This window comes from Sinocyclocheilus anshuiensis, unplaced genomic scaffold (genome assembly GCF_001515605.1).
Source record: "Sinocyclocheilus anshuiensis isolate Anshui unplaced genomic scaffold, SAMN03320099.WGS_v1.1 scaffold1255, whole genome shotgun sequence".
Taxonomy (NCBI): Eukaryota; Metazoa; Chordata; class Actinopteri; order Cypriniformes; family Cyprinidae; genus Sinocyclocheilus; species Sinocyclocheilus anshuiensis.
This window is the reverse complement of record NW_015540914.1, coordinates 135,209-147,250: the sequence shown is the minus strand read 5'-3', so window position 1 is coordinate 147,250 and position 12,042 is coordinate 135,209. Positions and strand designations below refer to the sequence as shown.

Sequence of the window (12,042 nt, the reverse complement as noted above, 5' to 3'; positions counted from 1 at the left end):
TATATTCTTGTAGAATTAGCTGATTTCTAAGAATTAGTTTTATATCTTGGCTTAAAGACCTCATGGAATGATTTGACAAGGTCTTCTTTCCTGTATTAAAACAGAAAGTTTGGAAAGGAAATATTGAAAGGCTTGTCCTTTTTTTTCCTTTTTTGAGTGTCAACTTTTAGTAGCATGTTTGATAAAATAACCCTACAGTTTGTTCTGTTAAAGAGGAACACCAACAAAAGGAGAAAAATCTCAACAATTACCTCAACAAACAGATATGATTGACACAAGTTTGAAAATGGCTGTTGCTGTGCCACCAAAAAAGCCTCTTCCTTTTCACACAATGTGTTTTCTTACGTCACGAATGCAGAATATTCTCTTGATCACAGAGGACGATGTCAATGACGGAAAGAGTTGCAAAGGGGCCCTGTTGGCAAGAGTAAACAGCATCATCATGAAACTATTTCAGTGGTGTTGTAACTTCAAATGGACCCTGAAGAACTTGCTTTTCTGGGGTTTGCAATCAGTGTTTTTCTGGCTTCCTGTGGATTCTGTTGGTGTTTTAATGGTTTTAAAATTTGTTCCCAACCCCTTCATAATGTGGGTATCTCAGATGAAACAGGATATTCAACATGAAAATATAATGTTCTAAAGTTTGGGGTCAGTACAAGGTTTTTTTTGGAAATAAAGTAATACTTTTATTTAGCAATGGCACATTAAATTAATCAAAAGTGGCAGTAGAGGCATTTATAAAATTGTCTCTACTGCCACTTTTTCTGTATCTGTTCTGTATCTGTTCTTTTGAACGTTCTATTCATCAAAGAATCCTAAAAAAATCAAGGTTTCCACAAAAATAGGAACTGTTTTCAACATTGATAGTTATATCAGAATGCTTTCTGAAGGATCATGTGACACTGAAGACTGAAGTAATGATGCTGAAAATTCAGCTTTCTTATCGCAGGAATAAATTACATTTTAAAATATATTGGAATAGAAAACGGGTATTTAAAATTGTAACAATATTTCACAATATTACTATTTTTACTGTATTTTTGATTAAATAAAAGCAGCATTGAGAGACTTCTTTCATCAATATTACAAACCTTACTGAACCCAAGCTTTTGAATGTTAGGGTATGTAGGGTGGCACTTGATTTTATCCATCAGGAATTGATTGGACCTTTTCAGACCTGAATGCAGGTTTTCAGTCCTGAAACTTTTTAAATTTTTTATGTAAGTGTCATTTTTAAGTGAGACTGAGAACATGTATTAAGAATGTAAATACAGTGATTTTTTTTACTTTTATGTTTTTACATATGTAATCTTAATGTAAAAGTAGGAGAAATGAGCATACACAATTAAATATCCAAATCTCGAATATCAGCCAATAACTAATATGTTACTGATATATCGTACATCCGTTTTCTTAACTATGTAGTTTTCCATTCCTGAATGCATTTTTAGCACAGTGACTGAATCAGGCAGTGTTGTGTGTTTCCCCTGAGGTACATTGTGTGGTTCTCATCTTACTCCACCATGTCACCTCCCTGCCTAATTCTGCACTAGTCCCTCTCGTCTGCTACAGGACCACCCTCTCCTACATTTCCCCTCAGCAGCATAACCTATCTGACCTAATTTTCTTTGTCTTTCTGTTCTCTTCGGTCCCCTGTGATTCACAGTAACATCATAACCCTCGGCTGCCTCCCTATACTACCACAACTGCCTGTCTTCAGATTCCTATTTGATGTTAACCCTATAAAGCCGACTGTATCATAGTTGATATGCACATTTTTTAAAGATTCTAAATTATCAACCTGAATTCATTGTCATCAAATCATCAGTTATCAGAACTTTGCTGAAAAACCTGTTGTACACAATCTACTACATGACTTAGCTTATAGTTTATACATTTTTAGGAAGTAAAAAAGGCCTTTCATTATATTGCTAAAAACGTCCACCTTCAGGTTGTGGTACGTCATTTTTCAGTAAAGGCTCTACTATTTTTTTATCATGGAAATGTAACTTTTATATTGTTAATAATATTTGAGGATGAACACTTACTGTACTGAAATAACTTTGATTTACTTGATTATCCATACATAATTTTTTGGAAAAATCATGTTAAAATGTGAGTATCAAAAACTATACGTTAGGCTTTTGAGGAACGTTTATTTGTACATTTGTACAATTAAAAAAAACTGAACTTTATGGTGATAATATCAAGCAGACAAGACCGTAAAAATACAAAGTTTAACTTTCCACTGTTCCTCTGCTGTGTGCCCTGATCCCTCTCTGGGGCTTACCCAGATTCCCTGGCGGGACTGAATGGGCCTTCTGTGCTCCTTCCCTAAAGTGTTTATGGAATGTCTCAGCTGCTTGAGAAGTGTGGTAAATACACGGCTAATGAAATGTAAAGTGGCTCATGAGCACAGGCACTGACCCCTGGGGGCTGTTGCGCAGTCATGTGTGGAAAGTGGTTGGTGTAAAGTGCAGCCTGGAGGTCAGATACATCACCTATAAGATATAGGATATTTTTCTGTGGTGTTATGATAAAAGTTCCTTATGTTAATGTTCGGCATGTGATATACTGCCGTTAGTGGCTACTGTTGATGCTCTCTGCTCTGTGTATGTACTATGGATGTTCATGGCTCCAGACAAAAATAAAAAAAACTCTCATGAAACATTTAGGAGCCAAACTACTTTTTAGATGACAAATGATATTATGACTCAATAAAGCTGATTTTTCAGCAGCACTTCAGTTGTGAACTTCATTGAGTATAGAGTTTTTTACTAGTGCTTTAACAACAATCATTGCTGTGTGCTGAGATGAATGATGTTTAAGTACACGGACTGACAAATTACGTAATATACACTAGGGTATTTTTTCTAGTTGTAATTAGTATAAATTATTTCCAGTTTGACGCTGTTACTGTAATTTTCCTTATTGTATATGTGCCTTATCAATATCAGTCTGTTTTGAAAGAATATTTCTGCTTGTTTAGGAAGAAAAGTTCAAAGTCATAGAAAAACAGTCATAGTTTTGTAAAATATTTAAATTTCAATCTTAATTTTTTTTAAAACCGTTATTGATATATTTAAACAAAACTGTGTTTTAAATATGTTTCTTGTAAATATTTGACAACCTGTCAGTAAACAGACTGATGTAAGTCTGACTAACCTGAAATAAATATCACGATGGGTTCATTTTGAATAGGACCAAAAATGATACTCAGTTCAGTAAGGGAGTCAGTTGTGAACTCAGTATTGCCTCCAAGTCTGAATCAGTAACATGTTTCATGAATAATTTTGACTGATTCATAAGAGTCATTCTCAGTTCATAAGAGTCTTTTTTTTTTGCATCTGAGACATAATAACTTGCACCGTGTTTGTTGTTGTGTTCAGGAAGCACTGATTTTTAGTTTTGTCACATATATTTACTTATTTTAGATCGTTTAAGTCACAATTTTGGGCCCAGATGTGTGTTGTTGGTTGTGTTCACAGTGTTACAGAAGTACAGACCTGGACTATTATTATTAAGCATTGATATACCCTGTTCCCACTCAGATCTGTTTAAGCATTTTTAATGAGTATGTTTTGTAGTCCTGCCCTGATTCTCATTAGCTCTTCTCAACCTATCTGGTAAATAAATAAAGAGAATTTAATGATTGTGGTGTGGTCATTTTGATTCCTCCTCCATGTCAGCAGATGACGGACGATGGAAGTGTTTTGATGAAGCATGAGGGCCAACCACTTGGCCATCAGCCAAACCAGCAGACGGTGTGTGGTTAAACACATGCGCTCCTCAGGTCCAGCGCTAGTGCCACCCTTTCCCAGGCCCTGAGTTTTGATTTTGATTCAGTATGTGGATGGGATTTGCTTATAAAGTTCACTTGGGAAAACAATTGAGTAAATCTGGCCTGTACTCCATCTCTTTCCACAGTGCGAAATAAGCAGAAATGTTTCACTGCTGATTTATCGAAGGCTTAAGCTTTTGAATACCGCAGAGTCTTTAGTTGCCATGCCAACCACTGGTTTAATGGTCTTACCAATGCTTAATTGCTTAGATGGTCAGTTTAGATATTAAAATGTTGGTTAGACTAATTGTTTTAATCTAATGTGATTACGTTATTACACTGAAAAGCGTTTTAAAGTAACCATAAGATCTGTTGTAGAGCCAAACTTTGCCAACAGGCTGCGTTTGATAGGACTGTGCGCTTTTCCTTCAGAAGGACAGAGAGATGCGTATTAATAGTCCTGCAGAAAGCCATTGCTATTTTAATTCCTTTTTATGAATATTAGGCACAGCTATGCTTTTCCACTCCCTAAATTGTCAAAATCGCACCAGACATTAGGGTGACACAGAATTACTAAGAGCATTTTATGCTAGGAAAAAGCAAACATTTTTGGTCATTGTCCTATGCTGATACTATATACAGTACATAAGGCATCCCATTTATCGACCAGCTGCTATTTTTCCTCCTGAATCAATCTAAACAAATCTTGTATTGACTCCTCAACTGGCTGTCCTAAGTGAATTGCCTTTGACGGAGGCTATTTTTTAGTTGCCTCTTGTAGCCATGCAAATGTGTCTGCGTGACTTTCTGGTAAAATCCATTTCCACTCTCACCCGCATGACCGCCCGCCTCCCCGGTGACTGTGCTGTCGAGAGCTCCATTGATTTACTGAAGAAGCAAATCCTTTTAACACCACGGCACTTTTCTCCCTACTCTCAGAGGCATCTCCTGAAATCGATGTGTGTGGAGTAAAGGCCAGTGGCCCCATCATTAACCCGTACCGATCAGGAGCTGGATTTAGGTGTCACTCGCTTTATCTGCCTGCTGAGTGTTTGTCCCAGTAGGAGACAGGGACCAGATATTTGGGTATTTTAAAACCCAAATTTGATTTAAAGTGTTTGGACTGGCAGCAAGATGAGGCATGTTTGTCATAATAGTTTCATCAAATTGAGCTCAGGACATTCAGCGTGAAAACTTAGAGTTGCAAAGTTCATGTTTTGATTGATTTAAAAAATAGCTGATAGATAGATAGATAGATAGATATATATATAGACAGATAGATAGATAGATAGATAGAGTGAAGGTTCGAAAAAAAGAGAATAGAGCGAACAATAGAACAGAAAGAAGGATATAGCAAACGATAGCGCGAAAGAACAATGGATAGAGCAAACGATAAGGCAAGAATAAAGGATAGAGTGAGTGATGGAATGCAGGATAGAGCGAGCAAAATAAAAACTAAGGATATAGTGGACAATAAAACAAAAGGATAGAGTGAGTGAGAATGATAGAACGAAGCATAAAAAGAACAAAGGATACCTAGATAGATAAATTGTTTTGATGTGAAAAATAAAAATGTCAAAAAGGTTTTATGAGTTGATTTTTGTTAGTTGTCCATTGTCGTACAATGACCCGAAAACACATTTTCTGAAATGTAATTTTAGGCTGTTTACAAAATGTTTCCCATCATCCATCTCAGAAATGTAGGCCTACATATTGTTTTATTCAGGCACTGTGACTATGCTACCTTCCACCATTGTCATTCGATTATTACACCAGTTATGAAAACAGCTCAATTGAGCAAGTCCAGACTTTTAGTCTGAGTCAGTGAGTGAAGTGTGGAGATGTTTACAATTCCAGTTTACAAAGAAAGACATGAAGGGGGGCCGTTCCCACAGACCTGTCATCATGGAATCTACCCTACTGAGTGTTCATCACAGACTGGGGTGTTAAAGCGATCCAAATAAATGCATTCTGTCCTCCCACATTTACCTGGGACTGCTGTTAGCCTTTTTATATCATAATGTGAAGAATGATGATTGAGAGTGTCCAGGAATGTGAAGGTCATATTAAAACGAATGGGCTTTCATCATTCCTACATGCCTTTTTATGGACCTTGTGAAATATATTAAGAAATACCTGATTCTATCATTGACATTCTCACTTCCCTTTGTGCCATTTTTTGTTTTTAGAGGGGATACTTGACACATCAAATGAAAGATGAAGAAAAGTGACCTGAACTAGAAATACTGTAGTTCCAGTAAATTAAATCAAATACTATTGGTTCAAATAGGTAATGACTAACCAAACATTTCCCCGAACTTAGAAAAGTTTGTATTCTATTGACTTTGGATAGTTTACTAACCTTAATTGGTGATAATTTTTTCGTTTTTAGGGGAACTTATTTTTTTAGGTTCCCACTGACGTTTCGGATTCAGGTCCAAACATCAGACTAGGGAGGAAGAAGAGTAACATACTGAAATGACATTGATATTTGACCTGCTTCCTCTGTGTAAATAGGCTTGTTCCTTTTCTATTGTTTCTTTTGCAGGATGCCAAAGTATTTTTCGACTTTGTGAACCCAAGAAAAATGGCCAAAACTAAATGGAGACTTGAAAAAGTACTGAATCTGTGTCGATATCTTATCTGTGATGTTGCTTTGGTGTTGATGTGACGTTGTAGACGGTGTGTCATAAACAGGAAGTTGCTTTATCCAAAATAGTAACAGTTGAATGGCTGTCAGTGCACTGAAGAGCTTTTTCCTGCCTGCTATATTTAGATCGTCTCCCTTCTGAGGGGAAAATGGTCCACCAGTTTGTCTTTGAGGTGTTACGGAAATTTAAAATACAATAACCACATGTTCCAGATAAAATAACTGTAGTACCAACAGGCTTTTGATACACGCACATAGGTCACATCCTTTGTTTCATGTGTTGGATTTACGTGTACATGGTGATGGATTGGCCAAGCATGTCTCCTGACCTAAACCCTATTGAGCATATGTGGGGCATCCTCAAACGGAAGGTGGAGGAGCGCAAGGTCTCTAACATCCACCAGCTCCGTGATGTCGTGATGGAGGAGTGGAAGAGGACTCCAGTGGCAACCTGTGATGCTCTGGTGAACTCCATGCCCAAGAGGGTTAAGGAAGTGCTGGAAAATAATGGTGGCCACACAAAATATTGACACTTTGGGCCCAATTTGGACATTTTCACTTAGGGGTGTACTCACTTTTGTGGCCAGCGGTTTAGACATTAATGACTGTGTGTTGAGTTATTTTGAAGGGACAGCAAATTTACAATTTACAGTTATACAAGCTGTACACTCACTACTTTACATTGTAGCAAAGTGTCATTTCTTCAGTGTTGTCACATGAAAAGATATAATAAAATATTTACAAAAATGTGAGGGGTGTACTCACTTCTGTGAGATACTGTATATATGTTTTATATATTTTATATATATATTTATATTTAAATTATTTTATATTATATACATAATTTAATTATACACACACACATATAGGTGTGTGTGTGTTTGTTTGTGTTTATTTTATTTCTTATTTTATTATTTATTTGCTTTTTTGTCTTTATTATACATGACCTACCACACGGGAACATTTTCACTATAGAATTTTCAGATCATCTAATGCAGCATTGGATAAACTTTGATCCTCGAGTTAGAGAAGATAGTTATGAGCAGCTGGTTATGTTAGAGTAGATCAGTGAATCTGATCCTGAGATGGATTTTTCCTGGCCTTACACATCTGGCGCTTTCAACTGCCTTTGGGATCATATTCAAACACGGATTAAGATGATCTGTGTGTGGTTTGTGAGTGTGTGTGAGCACATATTGCTGCAAGGAAAAAGACTAAGGATGGGGCGACTTATTTTGGTATTATAGCAGGATAGAAATGCTGATATTGCGTCATGGCAGTTTAATCTGCCTCGTGTTGAACTGTGTGATGCGTTTGTATTCTCTGCCAGCAGACACTGAACCATCTGCACTTGGTTGCCCTGTTCATTGCTAAGCAGAGGACTGTGATTTTAGGTTCAGGAGTCCAAGCTCTCTATTAGTGTCTTTACCATTTGTAGATTTAAATAGCATTATATAATAGCTTTGAGTCTTCTTCATTTCAGAGATAAATTCTCAGTTATTAATGTTTCCTTCCAAGGAAACGGGGGTAATTTTTTACCACTTTATTCCACCGAAAGCCTTTTTAAGACTTCCTGATTGTGTCTGTGAGGCTGTTTGACAGTGCGACATGAGAACTGCTGTGGATGGGCAAGTGTAGACATGAAATTGCTCCAAGGAATTCTTTCCCTGTCTAAGCCTTTGACTGGTGAACTTTATTATGTTGAAAGTTGGTTTAGGATAATGAATTAATAGCATTTTAATCATTATTATGGCTATCAATGTTTTTAATCGGGTTCATTCATTCATCAATCTGTTTATTTATTTATTGATTTATTGATAATACAGTTTTCGTAATTTATAATCATTTTCATATTCCTCAGTTTATAGCCTAGGTGTTTTAACGTGTGAATGTGTGTTTTTGTTGGAAAGATGACCTTGCATCAAATGTGTGTGTTTCCTCTGGAAAGTTGAGTGTCTTGGTCAGACATCCCTGCACACTTCCTCAATTACTGATTCACAGTCACCTTGACCAGTGAGTCTGTTCCACACACGCTAATTCCATCGGAAGACTGGCATTTTTGGACACCAATTTTAAGACGCATCGCAAATAACATATATTTTTGCTAAAATATGAATAATAAATATAAAGGGATTCTATTATATATTTTTTCCTTTACAAAACTATGGTACTGTTCATAAGTTTGGAGTCTGTACGATTTATTTATTTATTTTTTAAAGAAGTTTGATGTTTTTGAAAGAAGTCTCTCATGCTCATTTGCATTTATTTGATCAAAAATACACTAAAAACTGCAATATTGAGAAATATTACCACATTTCAATATAACTTGAATGAATTAATTTTCAGCATCATTACTCCGGTCTTCAGTGTCACAAGATCTTTAAGAAATGATTCTAATATGATGATCGGGAAACATTTCTTATTATTATTATCAATGAATTTGGTAAGTTTTACTATACCTCATTTGTCATTTTTGGGTGAACTGTTCCCTTAAGCACAGTTGTGTTGTTTATTTAGATTGCATGAAGTGCATTTGTTTGCCTTCAGCTCAGCAGCTGCTCCTCATTTTAAAATTTGAACATGCTCAGTATATTAAAATGGCATCACTAATGCAGCTATTCATCCATGTAGCCCTTAATCCTCATCAATGGTAATTAAAACAAGAACAATGGTGTTGAATTATTCATTGCTATTTGAGTGATTAAGAGGTTTTAGTTTCCGCTCAATGGGGTCTTGTCAGTTTTGTCCTAAATGGACTACTTTGACTTCGGTTTCACATTTCCACCAGTGGACTGTCGTGGTTTTAACTTTCATATCGTCCTTTCACTGCCAGTTGAAAAGGGTCTCCGTCATGACAGAGGCATGATTGCAGTTGTCTAGTCTTTCATTGTTCATTTGTTGTGTCAGGCTTGAGGAATACAAAGAACTGACTCGACTTCCCACTCTTAAACTCTTTCTCTTGGTTCGTATCAGTGATATTTCCTGAAGGTGTGGAACAAATACTGTCTGTCACAGCACCAACCAGATTATGTGAAGAAAATGTTGGCTCAAGTTTAGTGAAAAACTCATCTCTTCTTCCCAGAGTCCACTCAAACAAAGGAAATTAATTCAGCTTTGCATATTACATTGAACAGCACATTATGGTGGACTTCTAGAATAATAATATAAATAATAATAATCATAAAAATAAATATGCTTTTTGTAAGTATAAAACATCCAATCCGTCTTCATATTGTCAGAGGGAAAATTACAATTCAATCGCTGAATTTTACTACACACATTTTTAATAATTCAGTTGCAGCATCATGCATTAATGATGAACAGGAGGCTTAATTGAGGCTGTGATTTAGCGAGATGGTAGATAATGTTTCCAAGAATAAATTTGAAATGGGTGATGAATTCCTGATGGCTTTGGTAGTCTTCGCTTGGCAGACTTTATCTGTTGCTTTCAATTATACGTCAAGGTCTTTATTGCGAAGAGGAAAAAGCTCAGCCTATAATAAGTCTTTTTGGCTAAGGTTTCGGTCCTCTGTGTGGATTACATTAAGAGATAACAAGAGATGTACGAGACACTCTCTGGTAAAAGGACGTATTGATTATTTCAAGCACTCAAAATGATGGAAAGCTTGACTTGAAAACCCATTTTTTGTTGTTTGACACTTACTGGCAATGGATGATAAATTATGTACTATTGTTATATTGTATATTATTATTTGTAATACTGTATATTACACGCATTTTGAATTATTGATATGATTTAAAAGTGAATAAAATCATATGTTACACTTGTTAGTCAAGTATGACAATCCAACCTCTCTCTTCTCTACATTTGCAGACATCCCGTTTAGCGGGACCCCGCCTCCAGCATACGTTTATGATGGCGATCGAGGGGAGGACCAGCGTATGCAGCCTGATGTCGCGTCTTACACGGATGACTCCCTCTCCTCTCCGCGCCTTCACACGAAGGGTCGATGCTTTAGAGAGACCCCTTCCTCGGGGTCCCTGGAGTCCACTAAATCAGTAAGGGACATTAAGATACAGAGAACTAGTTTTAGTCATTAAATAAAGCCCAGTCTTGTCTTTTGTAAGATGATTATTGTTATGGATGCATGATATATTGTAAAAACATGATCTGCTCATTATTTCAGCTAATTGGTATCAACCTGAATTTTAATATCTACATTTAGTTTATCGGTCAGTAGCTACCTATACTTTAGGTTTAAGGATCCTTTAACATTTGTGGTTATGCAAATGTGTGAATGCTCTGAACTTTTGACCTCTGTTTTCTTTATCTTTATTCATAGATGGGATTATGTGGTCTATGGTTGACCTAAATCTGTATGGGATAGGATTTAGGTTTTTATGAGGTTTACTGGTAACACTTTAGTATAGGGACTAATTCTCACTGTTAAATAGTTGCCTATTAGCATGCATAGTACTAGCATATTGGCTGTTTATTAGTACTTATAAACCACATATTCTGCATGACCATATTCTACATCCTTAATCCTACCCAATACCTAAATATAGCAACTACCTTACTAACTATTAATAAGCAGTTATTAAGAGTTTGTTAAGGCAAAAGTCGTAGTTAATAGTTAGTTAATAGTGAGAACTGGACCTTAAAAAAAAGTGTGACCAGATTACCCTACTGAGGAACAGTGTTGGGGAAAGTTACTTTTAAAAGTAATGCATTACGATATTGCGTTACTCCATACTAATTACATTACTTAGTTAATGCGTTACGTTACTTTTGCGTTACTTTTTAAATCTGGACAGGGCTTGCTTGTTTGTTTTTAAAATAAAAAAAGTTATATTTTTGGCAAATATAAAAGCCTTTTCACACCAAAGGTTTAATGAATCAGGCTGAAGGGAAAGTCAATTTACGTCCGTACAGTAGAATGCAGAAGAAGAAATTTCAACACACTTCAGCAATAAAAAAAGACACACAAATGTTTGTCTAGAGTAAGATTTTTGGTTATTGGTATGGTTGAACTGGATCATCGAAGGTCAGAAGCAAAGACATTGGTTAAAGGGGTCATATGATGCAATTTCAATTTTTCTTTTCTCTTTTTGGAGTGTTACAAGCTCTTGGTGCATAAAGAAGATCTGTAAAGTTGCAAAGACTAAAGTCTCAAATCCAAAGAGATATTCTTTATAAAAGTTAAGAGTCAACCACGCCTACCTAAAACGGCTTGTTCTAACACGCCCCCACATGTCTACGTCACTGTGTGGGAAGATTTGCATAACGCCGCCCAAATGTTCACTCAAAGAAAGAAGGTGTAACTTTTATTCTCGCTGTTGCCGCCGCCACTGCCATGTTGTGCAGATGCTGTGTGTTTCGTTGTGAAAGCGAAACTACTTTGTTTGGCCTTCCAAAAGAGGACACGACTAGAAATCAGTGGTTACGTTGTATTTACAACACTGTTCCGGAACAGTTCAACCCAGATATTCAGATGTGTGCAGCGCATTTTGCGGAGGACGAGGACTGTTTAGCCTACAATGCTGGTGTCTGTTTCTATAAAGTGGGGCAGTTCCAACTTTTCAAGGACAGTCTGGCGCTTCGTGAGTACGTTTTCATATTTAAAGAATTTGCCACTGATGATTCAAA

The 12,042-nt window shown here is 36.4% G+C and overlaps 1 protein-coding gene across 1 annotated transcript in view; it reads left to right on the top strand.

Annotated features, from left to right (window-relative positions):
• LOC107689270 (BCR activator of RhoGEF and GTPase) overlaps positions 1-12,042 on the top strand; it is a 46,553-nt gene that overhangs the window by 6,072 nt on the left and 28,439 nt on the right. The window contains exon 3 of the mRNA XM_016487214.1: positions 10,267-10,451. Within this exon, the coding sequence (XP_016342700.1) occupies positions 10,267-10,451 (185 nt within the window). The remainder of the gene's footprint in view (positions 1-10,266; positions 10,452-12,042) is intronic.